At 52.0% G+C, this 17,229-nt stretch overlaps 2 protein-coding genes across 8 annotated transcripts in view; one reads left to right on the top strand and one right to left on the bottom strand.

Annotated features, from left to right (window-relative positions):
- PLEKHG6 (pleckstrin homology and RhoGEF domain containing G6) overlaps window positions 1-17,229 on the bottom strand; it is a 158,918-nt gene that overhangs the window by 124,322 nt on the left and 17,367 nt on the right. For 6 of the 7 annotated variants that reach the window (XM_053557807.1, XM_053557806.1, XM_053557804.1 and 3 more), the window contains 3 exons: window positions 17,082-17,227; window positions 15,793-16,488; window positions 15,363-15,618 (listed from right to left, as the gene is read on the bottom strand). The exons of the other annotated variant lie outside the window; for it this stretch is intronic. In XM_053557807.1, the coding sequence (XP_053413782.1) occupies window positions 15,609-15,618; window positions 15,793-16,488; window positions 17,082-17,227 (852 nt within the window). In that variant the 3' untranslated portion in view covers window positions 15,363-15,608. Of the gene's footprint in view, window positions 1-15,362; window positions 15,619-15,792; window positions 16,489-17,081; window positions 17,228-17,229 lie in introns of those variants that run through there. 7 annotated transcript variants of the gene reach the window in all.
- Window positions 77-15,218, top strand: TNFRSF1A (TNF receptor superfamily member 1A). The gene is made up of 10 exons (XM_053557816.1): window positions 77-408; window positions 9,647-9,800; window positions 10,023-10,151; window positions 10,368-10,517; window positions 10,704-10,782; window positions 12,810-12,883; window positions 12,989-13,102; window positions 13,416-13,444; window positions 13,666-13,993; window positions 14,126-15,218. The coding sequence occupies exons 1-10, from the start codon at window positions 370-372 to the stop codon at window positions 14,431-14,433; spliced, it is 1,404 nt and encodes a 467-aa protein (XP_053413791.1). The 5' UTR covers window positions 77-369; the 3' UTR covers window positions 14,434-15,218.

Raw genomic sequence — 17,229 nt, forward strand, 5'->3', positions numbered from 1 at the left:
TGCCTCTGACTGGGCTACAGAGAGTTAAAATACCTTGGCCCCCTCCTCCTGCCCGCCTCTCTGCCCTCCTCCTCCGGTTCTTCCTGTTGCAACATCGCCTCTGCTAGTCTCTCTTCCCCTCCCACCTCTTTTCTCTTCTCTGCTTTAACTTTCTCAGAGTACTCCAAACCCAGGCTCCAGTTCTGGCCTTTGGGGTGCAAGGTCACTGGGACTGGGCTGTGATCTCCGCGCCTAAATCTCAACCCTCAACTCCCCAACCCAAGGCACTTGGGACGTCCTGGACAGACCTGGGCTTCCCAGGACGCCACCACCACTGCTGACCCTACCCCGAGCCCAGATGGGGGAGTGAGAGGCCACAGCTGGCGGGACATGGGCCCCTCCACTGTGCCTGACCTGCTGCTGCCACTGGTGAGTACAGAAACAAAGGAAAAGTAGGCTGGTGGCAAGATGCCACCTGGTGGAGTGGGCCCCCGAGGGGACTGTGACTCCCCTGCCTGGCCTGGCCTTGGCGCCAGCCTCAGGCCTGTATGGCCCCACTAGCCGCTGCCAGCTTGGGTTTCCCCATTCATCTGCTTCTTAGAGAAGAGGCTTTGCCAGGGCGGGGGCGGTGGGGGGGAGTTTGAAAGGGAGACAGTAAAAGGAAGCCCTGGCCCCTGACAGCCATGGAAGTTTGCTGGGGGTTGGGGGAGCGGAATCTGTGATGTGGGGACAGCGACAGGCCCTATGCTCAGGACAGATTTGGGGGGGCAAAGAAAGCAGTGGCAGAGGGAAGGTGAGGCTTCTGGGAGCCAGTCGATTCAGCCATCTGTCCCCTGGCCTGCGGGCTGGAGGGGTGTACTGGGCTGTGGGGAGGTGAGGCTTCGTATGGAGGGGTGAGAGCTAGACAGCTTGTGAAGAGGGGAATTTGAGTCCAGGAGAGGAGTGAGTTGGTGGGTCGGCTTGGGATGCTATGTGGTGGAGGTATTTGGGAGTGGATGGGGACAGGGCGACTGAGTAGAAAGAGTCCCCACTACCCTGGGGCCCAGGCCGTGTGCCTGGGTGCCTTCTTCTCCCTTTTGCTTCTGGCCCTGCTGCTAGGCAGGTAGCTTCTTGAGTGTGACCCTTGCTAGGGAGCTAGTGTCACCCCACCTGGTCAATGTCCCTCTGCCTGTCCTCTAGCACCCCCACCCCAACCATCTAAACATGGATTCCTTAGTTTCTTATTCTACAGCTCTGTTTGGGGAAGTTGTTAGAAAGTTGTTTTCGTCACTGGAAAATGTCCTTTCTCTGGCTTCAGCCTTGTTTCAGTGTTTCCTTGATCTTCCTTCGTGTCCTGGAATCATCCGTCCAGACACTCTAGGCCCATCTACTTGGATGGGGTCAGGTTCCCCCACCTGCGTTGGCCACAATGGCTATGCCCTCTCCGCACCACTCCTTTCTTCTCAGCAGTTGCCCCAGATGTCTCAGACTCCTCAGAGCCTCCTTCTTGAAACCCTTTCTCTCTAGTCCCCTCATGCCTCCTCTCTCCGTGTTCCAGTCCCATACATCTGGCCTGTCAGTCCTCAGGCAGCCCCTCTGTCTGTCTGTTATGGTCTCACTCTTCTCTCAACTCCTGGCTCCCAGCCCCACCTCCTCTCCTTCCCACCACCCAGCTGCCCTGCCACCTGAGACCTCTGTTTCCACTTTGGGAGCAGATCACCTGGATTCAAGCCCTGGTTCCCTTGTGTAATAGCTGCGTTGACTTGAATAGGTTATACAATCCTTCCATGCCTTTATTTCTTTATCTCTAAAATGGATGTTATAGTCACAAGCCTTCATGTTGTCCTGAAGATTAAATAGATTGATACATGTTAAGTATTCATTCAGTTTATTAAGTACTGATTCCGGGCTAGACACTGTTACGTGCTGGGATTACGGCAATGAGCAAGACCCCTGCTCAGACTTTATAGTCCTGTAGGGGAATAGGGCATAGCAAATAGAGAGCGCTCAGTAAATATTTAACTTTTATATTGTTGTTAGTGGTAGTTATAGGAGTAAAAATGGGGTGGCTACCTGTGTTTGGGAAATAGGGGGTAAAGGTAGCCTGAACTGGGCAAAGGAACAAGCCTGGGGACTGAGGTGCTTCAGCCTAGGTGAAAATATGACTTCAACTTCTTTTTTTCTTCTTATATATGGATTTATTTATTTATTTACTTATTTATTTATTTCAGGTTATTGTGAGGGTACAAGTAACCAGGTCAGAATTTTTCAATTTGTTAGGTAGAGTCCTTCTTGTAGTTGTGTCCCGCCCCCAAAAAGTGTGGACATGACTTCTAAGGGACAGAACCTGGCCTGGAGCTGGGGGAAGGGGTGAACACGAGGAATGCACTGTCTGGATAAGGCTGTCCAGGAGCTTTCAACTTCTCACTCACCAATAGGCAATACCAAGTACACTGTGTGTGTGTGTGTGTGTGTGTGTGTGTGTGTGTGTGTGTGTGTGTGTGTAAATGAGAGGTGGTGGGGAGAGTAGGGAAGAATTCTGTTTGCTTTGTCACAGAGAGTGTGACAAAGCAAACAGAATTTTGCTGCTCTCAAAGAGCTTACCGTCTAGGAACCAAGAGATCATATAGCAAAACATGATTTCAGAACAATCTGGAGGAAAATATTTACAAATGCATTTTGAGCCAGGCATGGTGGTTCATGCCTCTAATCCTAGCCCTCTGGGAGGCCAAGGCAGGAGGATCCCTTGAGCTCAGGACTTCAAGACTGGTCTGAGCAAAAGTGAGATCCCATGTCTACTAAAAGTAGAAAAATTAGCCAGATGAGGTGGTGTGCACCTGAAGTATCAGCTACTCGGTAGGCTTGAGACAGGAGGATCTCTTAAGCCCAGGAGTATGAGGTTGCTGTGAGCTGTGATACTGCCACTGCACGTTAGCCTGGGCAACAGAGCAAGACCTTGTCTCAAACAAACAAACAACCCCCGCAAAACAAACATACAAAAAACCAAACCAAAACACCCCTGTGATGTGGTGTCCTGGAGAATAATAGATATCAGCTCCAGTGTTCATTTTCAGGAAATGCAGGTGTTTCCCCTGCTGTCTTCTCAGGTGACCTTAGCTAGAGCATTCCCTGCATAGATCTTAGAGATCGTAGGGCCTACAAATGATTGTCACTGATCCAAATAAGAGCTCTTAAGAGCATGAGCTCTGTGTTATCCATCTCGGCATTCCCAGCACCCGTAAGGGACCTGGCACATAGACTGTGCCCTTTAACTATTTGTTCAATGAAATAAGGAACGAGGTCAGATTGAGGAAGGGAAAGCTTCGTAGAAAAGTAGATTTGGAGCTGACATCTGAAGTCACTGCCTGGCAGGGCATCTAGAAAGGAGGAAGGCAGAAGAGTCTAGAGACTGGTTTGAGCAAGAGGAGAGGAATCAGAGATGAGATTTGGACCAGTGTGGGTGGCAGGAAACTGAACACCTTAGCTCAAGTGGAAGGACCATGTTGAGGAACACTTAAGAAATGGGAATGGGGGGTGGCGCCTGTGGCTCAGTTGATAAGGCGCCGGCCCCATATACCGAGGGTGGTGGCTTCAAACCTGGCCCCAGCTGAACTGCAACCAAAAAATAGTTGGGCGTTGTGGCAGGCGCCTGTAGTCCCAGCTGCTCGGGAGGCTGAGGCAAGAGAATCGCTTCAGCCCAGGAGCTGGAGGTTGCTGTGAGCTGTGTGAGGCCACGGCACTCTACCGAGGGCCATAAAGTGAGACCCTGTCTCTACAAAAAAAAAAAAAAAAGAAATGGGAATGGGCCGAATGTGGTGGCTCACGCCTGTAATCTTAGCACTCTGGGAGGCTAAGGCAGGTGGATCCCTTGAGGTCAGGAGTTTAAGACCAGCCTGACCAAGAGTGAGACCCTGTCTCTACTAAAAATAGAAAAATCAGTGGAGTGTTGTGATGTGGAACTACTCGGGAGGCTGAGGCAGGAGGATTGCTTGAGCCTAGGAGTTTGAGGTTGCAGTGAGTTATGACACTGCTATGCTATAACTGGGTAAAACTCTGTCTCAAAAAAAAAAAAATAGAAAAGAAAAGGGAGTGGGAAAATTTGAAAGATGTTGGAGGAAGAGATGGAGAAAGACTCTTGAATATGGTCCCAGGTAGAGGAATTCATTCATTCAGAAATTATTCTCAGACGGCCCCCAGATTGTGTCCAGAATAGAAATGAGGTATTTCTATAAGTGCTCATTCAGGTCATTTCCTTTACCCATGGAAATGATGTTTGAAGTCAGGCCCTGGAGATGGAGAGGAAGACTCACAAACCTGTGTGTACAAGTCGAAGCCTGAATGCAGATAAGAAAGTATGTAGGATGAACCAGAACAGGAGTCTGGAAGATAGTTGCAATATTGCAGGTGTGAGGTAGTGCAGGGACATAGAGAGGGCTGAGAGATCACAGGAGAAGAACTGGCAAGATGAATGGGCAGACAGGAGAGAAGGTGGCAAAAGTCTTGGGATTGAGCCAGGCTCTGTGGCTCAAACCTGTAGTCTCAGCTACTCTGGAGGCTGAGGCAGGAGGATTGCTTGAGCCCAGGAATTTGAGACCAGTCTGCACAACACAGCAAAATCCTACCTTAAAAAAATGATATGCTTTGGTGTGGATTTTTCAATATGAAAAAGTAAAGCAATTAAAGGGAGAAAAGGTCTTGGTGTAGATGCTTAGACGTTGGTGGTGCAATATTTGCCCGGGTGAGGAGATTGATGAATTCTGTTTGGGACATGCTAAGGGGGGGTAGCCTTGTGGAAGTGTGTATCTGCCAGGCCACAGCGGAAGCTCTACACTGCATTCTGCCTTGTACCCCCATGGGGTGCCTTTGCTCCTCAGTGGATCTCCAAAGGACAGGCGCACACGTCAGAATCTTCAGAAAGGGCGTGTGTGTGTGTGTGTGTGTGTGTGTACATGTACATGCATGTGTGAGGGGAGGTGGGAGGAGATAATTTGAAAACTCTTCTCTGGGCCAGGCGCAGTGGCTCACGCTTGTAATCTTAGCACTCTGGGAGGCTGAGGCGGGTGGATTGCTTGAGGTCAGGAATTTGAGACCAGCCTGAGCAAGAGTGAGACCCTGTCTCTAAAAATAGCCAGGTGTTGTGGTGGGTGCCTGTAGTTCAAGAGAATCACTTGAGCCGAAGAGTTTGAGGTTGCTGTGAGCTATGACGTCATGGCACTCTACCAAGGGTGACAAAGTGAGACTGTTTCAAAAAAGGAAAAAAAAAAAAAACTTTGGAGATAAATGTATTGCTTGGGGTGTGCTGGTGGGGGAAGCCGTCTCCCCACCTCCCTCATTAGGAAGCATTGGCTTGGGCGCCTGTGGCTCAGGGAGTAGGGCGCCGGTCCCATATGCCAGAGGTGGCGGGTTCAAACCCAGCCCCGGCCGAAAAAACCACAAAAAAAAGAAAAAAAAAAAAAAAGGAATCATTGGCTTCCACTGGAATGGAAGGCAGATCAGTCATTAGATCAATCAATCAATCAAATTATGTACTTTTTTTTTTTTTTTGAGACAGAGTCTTATTCTGTCACCCTGGGTAGAGTGCTGTGGTGTCATCATAGCTCACAGCAACCTCAAACTCTTGGGTTCCAGAGATCCTCTTGTCTCAGTTTTTTCTATTTTATTTTTTTTGCAGTTTTTGGCCAGGGCTGGGTTTGAACCCGCCACCTCCGGCATATGGGGCTGGCACCCTACCCCTTTGAGCCACAGGCGCCACCCAGTTTTTTCTATTTTTAGTAGAGACAGGGTCTCACTCTTGCTCAGGCTGGTGTAGAACTCCTGAGCTCAAGTGATCAGCCCACCTTGGCCTACCAGAGTGCTAAGATTATAGGCGTGAGTCACCGCACTTGCCCATATACAATTTTTTCTTTTTTTTTTTGTAGAGACAGAGTCTCACTTTATGGCCCTCAGTAGAGTGCCATGGCCTCACACAGCTCACAGCAACCTCCAACTCCTGGGCTTAAGCGATTCTCTTGCCTCAGCCTCCCAAGTAGCTGGGACTACAGGCGCCCGCCACAACACCTGGCTATTTTTTGGTTGCAGTTTGGCCGGGGCTGGGTTCGAACCCGCCACCCTCGGCATATGGGGCCGGCGCCTTACCGACTGAGCCACAGGCGCCGCCCCCATATACAATTTTTTAAGAGGTAGGTTCTCACTATGTAGACCAAGCTGCAGTGCAGTGGCTTTTCTCAGGTGCCATCATAGTTTGCTGTAGCAAGGACTCCTGGACTCAAGCAGCTCCTGACTCAGCCTCCAGAGTAGCTGGGTTTAACACCATTCCCAGCTAATTTATTTGCTCTTTTGAATTTGGAGGCCTGGTTCTGGGTGTTGGGAGAATATCAGGAGAGAATTAAGACACTGTCAGGCCAAGGCACTCTCTAATCTCTCATCTCATAGGGTTCATGGTCAACTTGGAGAGATCCTATCTACTCACCCAAAATAACCATATTATGATAAGAACCAAAAGTAGATAGGGTCAATTCATTTCATTCCAGTTCACAGGGGGCTGAGCGTCTCATGAGCTTGGGGGAAAGTGCATCACCATTCAAGGGCTTCATGGAAGGGGATGGGGACTCAGCTGGGCCCTTGAGAAGAGGCTGTCCTGAGCTCTCCCAAGATCTGGACATTAAATGAGCAAACGCATTTTAACTTAGAAAATGTCTTAATGCAGGGACCAACTAAGTGGGTCCCTGTGAGGTGGCTAGGTCAGGACAGACCACAGGTCAGACCACAGGGTCTGTCTAGGCTTCTCCACCCCACTCTGCAGCCTCAGTACAGGAAGTCACACTTTAAAGCCTCCCCTGGCGGAAGCTGTGGGGGAGTTGCAGGGGTGCTGTGCCACCCCCTCAACTGTCTCTCCCTGGCTTCCTGCCCTTCATCTGCTCCAGGCTGGGGTCTGGACTCCAGAGCTTACCTCCTGTTTCTGCTAGTTTGCTGCATGATGCAGGTGCCAAGACTGGGCTCCCTGCCTCCCTCCCTCCCACTGTTGGGGGGCCTGAGAACCCTGGCTCTTAAGGGTCAGACAGGGCTGGCCTGGAGTACTCTATGGGCCATGAGAGGCCTGGGAAACAGTGCTGGGCCCATGTGACATCCCTCTTGCCTGCTCTCTCATTCCTGGAAATGGGTGTTCAGGGCTCCTGAGCTTTTCCTGTCCTGTCAGTAGGCTTGGGGGAGGAGCTGTGGAGACCCAGAACTGGCCCTTATTTCCTAAGGATTGTCTGCAGACCCCAGGGAGGCACTCAAACCAGCCAGGCTGTGGGAATGTGGTGAACCCAGGGTGGGAGGGTGGCCTTGGTTTGCTTCCTGCTGGAACTGGGGAGTGCTGGGGACTGGAGGGAGAGCCCAGAGAAGGGTTTAGCCCTGGGAGACTTGCTGAACCAGGAGGAGGAGCCAGGGTGTTCTAAAGGAAGGATGCTGGGGGGGGGGGGGGGAGAGGGCAGGAGGAGCTGAGGGGCCCTTAGGGAGGGGTGGGTACGGACTTGTTGGGCGGAAGCCGGGTTGAGGGAGGCTTCCCTTTGGGATGGAGTAGGGAAAAGGAGGCATTTCCCGAAATATGTGGGCCAAGTGGGACAGGGGCTCATGTTCTTGGCCTGGCTCTTTAAAGGGGGCTCTGAAGGGAGGATGGAGGGAAGGATTAGCCCACAGAAGGGAGGTAGGGATCAGACAGGGTCCCACTGCGGGCTGATCCCTTTTGCCTTTCTGCTGACTCATGACCCTTGAGGAGCTGGGGAAGGTGCTAGTTCCCTCTCCCCTCCCCAGATCTCCCTCCCTCTGGCCTGAGTCACTGGGGTGGAGCTGCTGGGAAAAGATTTCCCTTTCCGGGATCTGACTTAACCCCCAAAGTGCTGGAGATGGAAGGGACCATGTGGTCAGAGAAAGCTTTTCTCCTCACCTCCTTCCAGCAGGGAGGCTTGTCCCTCACTGGTCAGAGGCCCCTGATAAGCTCCCTCCAAGGCTGTCCTGGGACTGGAACCTCCCCAGTTCTTCCTGACTGTGCCTCTCCTTGTTGGCTTTACTCCAAGCCCCCTGGAGGGGATTCAAAGTGCCAATGACCTTAGGTGCTCCGAGTTCTTCTGGGAAAGGAACCACACTTTCAGGATTGGGATGTCCTTCCCATAATCACCCCAAATCATCTTGTTGCCTGGAAGCCCCAGTCCTCTGTTGTGTGTGTGTATGTGTGGGATATGGCACAGTGTTAGCTGGTGTGGGCTAAAGAAGGTCGCTGCCCTCAGACAGTGTGGGGGGTGGGGGGCTGCTGATTATTGTGCGAGCGGCTTCCCACATTTGTGGCAGAAGCTGGGGTTTCTGCACCTGCGCAGCTCTCAGCGGGTGACAGGGTGAGACCAGCCTGCCTGTCCCTGAAATGTGTTGGTGAGGCTGGGTGGCTGTGGGCGGCCTGGTCTTCCTTTCCTGAGCTGAGGTTTCAGTGATCTGATTAGTCTATTGCTCCCCAATGTTGAACATACTTTGAGGAAATTCTATCTTTCCATAAAGTGGCTTTTATAGCAGGGGAAAACAAAATGGCTCAGGGAAAACCAGAAATGAAGCTGATAGAAATCAAAGAGCAAAGTCTGAGTTGGAGCTAAATACTGACTCCTGGCTTTGCTTTCCCAGTGTGAAGCCAGAACAGGGCAAGCCATTTAGCTGCTGTGGGTTTGGCCTGAGGCTGTAAAACATGCCTCCAGAATGCCCTGGGTTGCGGAGAGCTTCAGGACTCCCATGCACAGCCTCAACTCTGACCTTGAACGTCATTTGAACTAGATCATAAGCCTCAACCAGGTTGACCTATCCTGCCTCTGCCCTGTCCTGACCTCATCTCAACTTTGTCACCCACCTACCCCATCCCACACACACGAATGCTTCATTTTACTTCCTTCCCCATCTGTCCCTGCCAACCTCTGGTGTCTGTGTAAATTCCATGGTGGAAAGGGATGGGGCACAGAGTGTGAGGGCAGGATCCTGAGTAAGGTTTGATACAAACGTGTAAAGAAACTCTTCCTTTTGCTCCTTCCCACTCCCAGGAATGGTGTCCACAGGAACCTCACTCACCTCCACCCCAATCTGAATTTTCCAGAAAGGTTTTTAGTGGTATAACCCAATCCAGGGGAGTGAATAGATCCTAGTGTGAAGAGAACACACTGTGAACCCAGCACTCAGATGGAGAAACTCTGCCTGCTCCAACTCTGCGTGTTGGAAGAAAGGGCCATAATTAAAGTGACCTGCCAGTTCCTAAAGAAATATACCTGGGTGGCGCCTGTGGCTCAAGGAGTAGGGCGCCGGTCCCATATGCCGGAGGTGGCGGGTTCAAACCCAGCCCCGGCCAAAAACCAAAAAAAAAAAAGAAATATACCTTGACCATCCACTACTGTTAGCTGCTGTGGGGAACTCAGAATAAGGACCAATGCAGCCCAGGCCTGGGACCTACTAGCCTTGAGTTGAAGGAACAAAAATTAGCACACAGGACAAGTAGATAGGTGAGCCCCAGATCACAGGGTGCCAACTGTCTAAGTTTCAGGGAGGGACTCTTAACATCAGTGAGTAGGGGTAGCCTGAGGAGAGCATTTCGCTGATGAAGGACGTAACCTGGGGAAGTTTTAGCTCTGCTGCCTCTGGGCTCTCTTGATGGTGTCCCCTCTATCTGATTCTTTCCCAGGTGCTCCTGGCTCTGCTGGTGGTAATACACCCCTCAGAGGTCATTGGACTGGTGCCTCTACTTGGGGACCGGGAGAAGAGAGATAATCTGTGCCCCCAGGGAAAATACAGCCACCCTGAAAATAATACCATTTGCTGTACCAAGTGCCACAAAGGTAGGAGCAAGTGGAGATAGTGAATATCCAGAGTTACAAGCCGTGACTCTCCCTTTGCTTTTTCCAGATGTTGTTTCCTTACTTTTCAGCCTCTCTCAGGCTCAGATTTTCTCTCTCCTTCCTCTCCTAGAGGCTTAGGGGATTGGCTCTGGCTGTTCTTTGCAGTGTGGGGCTCCTTCCCTAAGCACTCTCCTGAGCCTAGCCCTGCTGTCCGGTTCACAGGAACCTACCTATACAGAGATTGCCCATCCCCAGGGCGGGAAACAGACTGCAGGGAGTGTGAAAATGGCTCCTTCACTGCTTCAGAGAACCACCTCAGACAGTGCCTCAGCTGCTCCAAGTGCCGAAATGGTGAGTGTGCGTAGTCTGGAGTCAGGTGGGTCTTAAGGGGTGTGTGCCTGCCTATGTGTGAGAGCATGCAAATCAGCATGTGTGGGGGTGGACAGTGCGCATGGGTGTGTGCTATAGACAAAAACACACCTATGGGAGGAGATGCAGGGACAAGGTAGGTATAGCAAATATGGAAAGGGGTGCACAGGACTCATACTCCATCACCCTCTTCCCCAGAAATGGGCCAGGTGGAGATCTCCCCTTGCACTGTGGACCGGGACACCATGTGTGGCTGCAGGAAGAACCAGTACCGACATTACTGGAGTGAAAACCTTTTCCAGTGCTTCGACTGCAAACCCTGCCTCAATGGCACTGTGGTTCACCCCTGTGAGCACAGCTGTCCCACCAAGCCCTCGCTTCACCCCAGGGTGGCCCATCTCTCGGGAGGGTCTCCTCCTCCATGGGGGCAGTAATCCCTTTCCTTCCCATTCCTGTCCCCACCCTGCCCCTTACTTCCTCAGCCCTGGGGTGCAGGGCACACCTCCTTTAGCTGGGCTGCTCTTTTCTTCCCAGGCCAGGAGAAACAGAACACTGTGTGCACCTGCCACTTCGGGTACTTTCTAAGAGGAAACGATTGTGTCCCCTGTAGTGAGTGAGTATCTCTACCATCTTCTGGGCATTGGATGGGGACTACACAGTGGGATTAGGCAGTTGTAGGCAAGAACAGGGCAAAGGAAACACCCCAGAGTGTGGAAGACACTTCATTAAGATACTAGACAGTCAGTAGCACCAGGTGGCTCGTGCCTATAAGCTCAGGAGTTAGAGACTAGCCCTTAAGCAAGAGGACACCCTGTCTCTACAAAAAATAGGAAAGCCAGTCAGGTGTTATGGTGGACGCCTGCAGTCCCAGCTACCAGGGAAGCTGAGGCAGGAGGATCACTTGAGCCCAACCAAGAGTTTGAGGTTGCTGTGAACTATGATGATGCCATGACACTCTACCTATAGTGACAGAGTGAGACCCTGTCTCAAAAAAACAAAACAAAACAGAACAAAAAACCCCAAAACACACTTCGTTCCCCTCCCCTTGTTCCTCAGATCTCAAGAAGTCTTTGGGAACTGAAATTCATACCCCAAAGACTTGCAGTCTTTCTAATTAGGTATTTAGATTCTTGGGCCACAGGGTCTAATAGTCCATTGATTCTAGGACACACACTTTCACACCTCTGAAATCAGAGAGCATCTTCCAACAATTGATGATGCATCATGGTTTAATTGGCATCTTTGTGGGTATCTGTATGATATGTGAACAATGGTGTCTTTTATTACTGATGGCATCTGAGGTTGGATGCAATATGGTTATTTTCTCACAGCCCCTTTGACCAGCTTCTCACTGCTTCTGGCTCCACACAGGCTGTTCTTGCACACTCAGTTGCAAAGAAAAACCTCCGAGGGCATTCAGAATTGAAATGACCTGGGTTTAAATTTTAAAGCCCAGCCTAGCCACTGTATGATCTTGGGCAAGTTCTTCAACATCTCTGAGCCTTATAATATTTGCTTTTAAAGTAAGGATAGTGACATTCATTTGGTGAAATTGTGAGAATCACAAAAAATACCTGCAAAAGTGTCTGACACAAAGCTTCTATTTTTTTCACTAAGCTTCATTTGTTCGTCCTCTTCTCTTTTTTTTGACTCTGTCTCACTTTGTTGCCCTCAGTAGAGCGCTCTGTCATCATAGCTCACAGAAACCTCAAGTTTTTGGGCTCAAGCAATTCTCCTGCCTCAGCCTCCCAGGTAGCTGGGACTACAGGTGCCCACCACAACCCCTGGCTATTTTTAGAGGCAGGGTCTTGCTTTTGCTCAGGCCAGTCTTGAATTTGTGAGCTGGGGCAATCCACCAGCCTCGGCCTCCCAGAAGTGCTAGGATTACAGGAGTGAGCCACTGCGCCTCGCCTCATTTCTACATCCATTCCATGTGGTTCTCTTCATGAACTTGGGAGGTCTGCAAAAGTGCCCCTGCCTGCTTTTAGATTGCTGCTGAGAGCTCACCTTCTCTGGGTCCTTTCAACACCCCTTCCCCTATATACTTCTCATCCCTTCATACTGCCTAGTGTAGCTCCCAACACAGGAAGATGAGCTGGTTCCAGAGTGCTCTCTGGCTATCCCTAGTGATATATTTTTAAAAATTTCAGATCTATGTTTGACCCTTCCCCAAAGTCAGGTGCTGTTACTATCAGTGTGATTTGGGAAACAGCTCTTTAACCTCTTTGCCATAGGATTCTCATTAGTAGAACAATGATAACATAATTCAAGACAGCTACCATTTATGGAATGTTTACTATGTCAGGCATAATCATCTTACTGTTATAAGAGAAAACTGAGGCTTATAGGTTAATTGGTGAGCCCATATGCTAGCTAATGAATGGGCTGGAATTTATACATTGACCCTAACTACTTTTAACTTTTTTCTACACAGCCTTTTCTACACAGCCCTTCCAATTCTATAATTAAATGATTCTGTGTTTCTTTCTCTTCTGCATCAGTACCTGAGATAGGGTCAATTTCATTATAATGAGAGACAGCAAAATCATTTGTAAAGCAAAGGATGTCGGACAATCTGTTTTTTTCTGTGTTCCTCCAATGATGAGGCCTCTATTCATCAATGCCATCTCTTCTTTTTAGCTGTAAGAAAAACTCAGAGTGTCTGAAGTTGTGCCAAATTGAAAGTAAACCTGTTAACAGCCCCTCAAACCCAGGTGAGGAGAAACGACCTGTGCCCATGCCCGCTGATGCCCTCCCTCACACCCTTTCCCTCCACCCACCCACCCCTGTCCTCTGACTGCCATCTGCTTGGTCTCCAGACACCTCAGTGCTGCTGCCTCTGGTGATCTTCTTTGGTCTTTGCCTTTTGTCCCTCCTCTTCATCAGTTTAATGTGCCGCTACCAGAGGTGGAAGCCCAAGCTCTACTCCATTGGTGAGTGGGGCCTCTGGGAGGACAAAGGGTGCTGGTGGGGACATGGGAGGAGGTGGGTGGGTGAGATGAATATTTGTGGAGGGAGGTGGGGCATGTCCCCTTAGTTTTCTGCTGAGGACCCTGTGGGCAGGAGATGGACTGGACAGCTGGTGAAAAGTCATGCTGCATGAATAGTTCTCTAGTCCCTGGGGCCATATAGGCCCTGAGGCATGTCACCACAAGTCCCCACTGCCAGCCCCAATACTAAGCACCAGGGCTGAGAAGGGAAGTGAAATTTATGATGCTTTGCTTTTATTCTCTCCCTGCCCTGCAGTTTGTGGGAAACGAACACCTGAAAAAGAGGTAAGATGAAGCCAGGCACTGTCCTTCTGTCCCCAACCCCCGCCCTGCCTGTTCTTTATAATCTTGTAATACCCGTCTCCTGGAATCACCTTATACTCCTGGGACTCCCCAAATTCCCCTTAAACCCTTAAACCCAGATTCCTCTTAAGCTCCCATCCAGAATAAAGAGTCTGGGGCTATTTTTCCATTTCCCCACTAATGCTGTGGTTTCTTTCTTTCAGGGAGAGCTTGAAGGAATTACTACCAAGCCTCTAGCCTCAGCTCCGGGCTTCAATCCCACTCCAGGCTTCAGCCCCAGCCCCAGCCCAGGATTCAGTCCCACTCCGGGCTTCAGCCCCAGCCCGGGCTTCAGTCCTATCTCCTGCCCCACCTTCACCCACACCTCCACCTTCACCCCCAGTTGCAACTACACAGCCATGACATCCCCCAGAGAGGTGGCCCCACCCCACCTGGGGGCTGAGCCCATCCTCACCACGGCCCTGGCATCCACCTTCAGTCCCACCCCTCTTCAGAAGTCGGAGGACAGTGCCCATACCACACGCTCAGACAGTGAGTTCCGTGCGTGGAGGAGCTGGGGGTGGGGCGCTGGCGGAGCTGCGCGCACCGGACCGGGAGCAGAATAAAGGGTGGGGATGCGGGTAGGGCCGCCGCCCGAGGCTGACCGCCGCGCTTATCCCGCAGCCGACCCTGCCACGCTGTACGCGGTGGTGGACGGCGTGCCCCCGTCGCGCTGGAAGGAGTTCGTGCGGCGCCTGGGGCTGAGCGAACACGAAATCGAACGGCTGGAAATACAGAACGGGCGCTGCCTGCGCGAAGCGCACTACAGCATGCTGGAGGCTTGGCGGCGGCGCACTCCTCGGCGCGAGGCCACGCTGGAGCTGCTGGGCCGCGTGCTTGGCGACATGGACCTGCTTGGCTGCCTGGAGGACATCGAAGAGGCGCTGCGCGGCCCCTCCTCCCTCTTGTCCGCTCCCCGCCTCCCTCGATAAGGCCACGCCCCCGCGGCCGGCCAGAAGGACGGTCTTGCCTGACGCCCCTGGTCCTGAGTTTTTTTTCTGGAGAGGAAGAGTCCAGTAGGGCCAGCACTAGCCGGCTCCCGCTCACTTGGTGCTCCCCCCTGTGTATACAGCTTTGTCAGCTGCCTGAGAACCGCCGAGAGTCAGTGGGATGTGCGCAGGAGAGAGGTGCACTGCGCTGCACGGCGATGCACTTGTGCTCAGGAGAGGCTGCTGTAGCAGCAACCAGAGGAGTGGGTTCAGGGATGCGGGCAGTATGCCTTATGCTTTTTTTTTTTTTTTTTTGGACAGAGTTTCACTCTGTCGCCCTGGATAGAGTACCATAGTATCACAGCTTACAGCAACCTCAAACTCTTGGGTTCAAGCGATCTTCTTGCCTCAGTTTTAGTAGAGACTGGGTCTGGCTCTTGCTCAGGTTGGTCTCAAACTCATGAGTTTAAGCCGTCTGCCCACCTCAGCCTCCCAGAGTGCTGGGATTACAGGTGTGATCCACCACGCCCGGCCTGCCTCATGCCCATTTTGGGCCCAGCAAAGCTGCTCAGGGGCCTCTGGTTGGTCCCCGAGCCTCTTTCACAGTAGATAAGCAGATATGTTACACTAATAGAAGCTTGGCACCCATTTGCTCCCTGCCTGGACAAGCACAGAGCATGCCGAACTGTTCCAAGGCAGGGGCAAGCATGGAACAGTGGGGGCCCCAGCTGGATCTGTGGACTTTTGTAAATACACTAAAACTCTGAAATTAAAGCTCCGCTACTGAGGGAGTGGTCTGTCCATGGGAGGCTGCGGCAGAGGCTGGCATCCTCACAGGTGGGATGGGAAGAGCCCTGAGCTAAGGCAGGTAGCCCACCACCAACATGCCAGCTGACAGAGGTGACTCCTGGAAACAAATTTCTCCTTCTCACCCTCATCCCATGCCTACTAGGCAGTCCCTTTTATCCATAACTTTATATAGGGCTCGGGGGTGTCTATGGTACATGAATTTACAGTTCTTGACCCTCGAAGTCCCCCAGAAAAGGAGGCAAGGTGCCTGGGCCAGGCTTCTTATTGGAAAATATGGTCCTTGAGGTAGAGTCCAGGGTAGGGGTGGTGACCAGCACTCTTGTGGGTAGATTTCCTCTGGGAGAAATGCCAGAGGTCCTTAGTGTTCCTCATACCTCTCTGAAAAGATAGGAGGTAAGTGTTAGGTCAAGGTTAATGGCAATGAGGGAGAGAGGCTGAGGGTCCTTCCCTACCTCCACCCCTGCTGTGTCTGGCATTGTCCTCTTTCCGTACTGCCCCCTAAACAGGCCTCCCCCTTTTCCCCTCCCTTGCCAACTTCCCTTCAGCACTTACGATGTGGACAGGGGGGTGTCCAGTTGTATGATGTGGCGCCCCCGCATCCTCCGCAGTTGGGCCCGAGTTAGCTTCCGAGGCCTGTTGTCTCCAGGGTCTGGGGCACCCTCGATCCTTTGGCTAGCCAGCTCCTCCCGGATCTCTCTGAGCATGTCCTCAGCCCGCAGGTGATGGGGAGAGGCAGTGCGGTCAGGTCCCAGGAAAAGAGGCCCCTCTTCTTCCTCGTCCCCTGAGGACTCCCAGGGGCTCTCCCCAGCAGAGTCAGTGTGGACTGGGGAACAGGGTAGCTGCCCCCGAAGTCGGGCCCGGTGCAGGGTTTCCACCACCACATTCCTGCCCATCGATGTCCCATCTTCTTCCTCAGACCAGGTTGGTGGGTCTCCCCTGGGAAGACTGTCCCCTCTTCGGATCCCGTCTGGCAGTTCAGGGGCACTTCGGCGTTGAAGAGCTTGGGGGTCAGGAGGCTGGGGGCGCAAAGGAACATCTCGCAGGTCCAGGGTGGAGAAGGTGAGGCGAGGGTCCCGCCGAAGGGCCCTCTGTCGTAGACGGCTCAAAGGGGAGTGGGACCTCTTGGGGGAGCCTGGGATCAGAGTGCCATAGCCAGAGTCTGAGGTATCGTCTGGTACAGAGGGAGCATCTTCATCCGTGTCTTCGGTCACCACTAGGTGGGGGATGATGGCTGAGAGCGCAGAAGTCCTACAATGAACAACAAGTAGTCAGTCATATGCTTCAAGTTCAAGTCCGAAAAGTCTCCTCTGTATCTCCTTTACATTGCTCTGTGTTGTTCTCATCTGGGTGGCTAGGCTGCAAGCTCCTAGAAGAGCGCAGGCTGTCTCTAAGACATTTTATCCACAGCACCTGGTCCAGGACCTTGTATCAAGTAGGTGGGTGGGCATTTGCTGAGTGGTTCCTGAGGTTATTCCCCTTTTCTCCTTAACCATCCTGCTAAGCAGCTGTGTTATGCTCTATGAACGTCTCACCCTTCAGCGGTCTGGACTAGCTGGATCCTGGCAGCACTGACATTCTGCATGTCCATACCCGCCTTCCCTCTCTAGTCAGCTCATCAGAAAGGTCACACATTCCCCTCTAGGGTATGCCACGTACCCCTTCACGAGGCTGCTACCAACCTGCAGCCTGTGTTCCTTTGTGTGTTCCCAAGTGTTCCCACTTTGTAGTGTTCCCACTACAGCCTAGTAGTACCACTTCTCAGCCTCTTGCGTCCTTCCTCTCCTCCTCCCTGCCTGGGGTCCCCCTACTTTAGGAGACCTAGTGGTTCATGTAGGTCTTACCTTCCCTCTGCGCTGCTCTGAGAGCCCTCCAGGGAAGGTGTGGAGGGCCTGGTGCTGGGGGACTCCCTGTCCCGGTCCCGATAGAGGGCCAGGAGCTCCCTCTTCTGTTGGACGTACTCCTCTGCCTTCAGCCTCTGTAGGGTGGCCT

Source organism: Nycticebus coucang, chromosome 12 (genome assembly GCF_027406575.1).
Source record: "Nycticebus coucang isolate mNycCou1 chromosome 12, mNycCou1.pri, whole genome shotgun sequence".
Lineage (NCBI taxonomy): Eukaryota > Metazoa > Chordata > Mammalia > Primates > Lorisidae > Nycticebus > Nycticebus coucang.

Excerpts from the sequence above, each read along its gene's own strand:
- TNFRSF1A (XM_053557816.1), top strand. The coding sequence starts at position 370 with ATGGGCCCCTCCACTGTGCCTGACCTGCTGCTGCCACTG. Across the intron at positions 409-9,646 it reads CTGACCTGCTGCTGCCACTG|GTGCTCCTGGCTCTGCTGGT; the intron begins GTGAGTACAGAA and ends ATTCTTTCCCAG. Across the intron at positions 13,445-13,665 it reads AACGAACACCTGAAAAAGAG|GGAGAGCTTGAAGGAATTAC; the intron begins GTAAGATGAAGC and ends TCTTTCTTTCAG.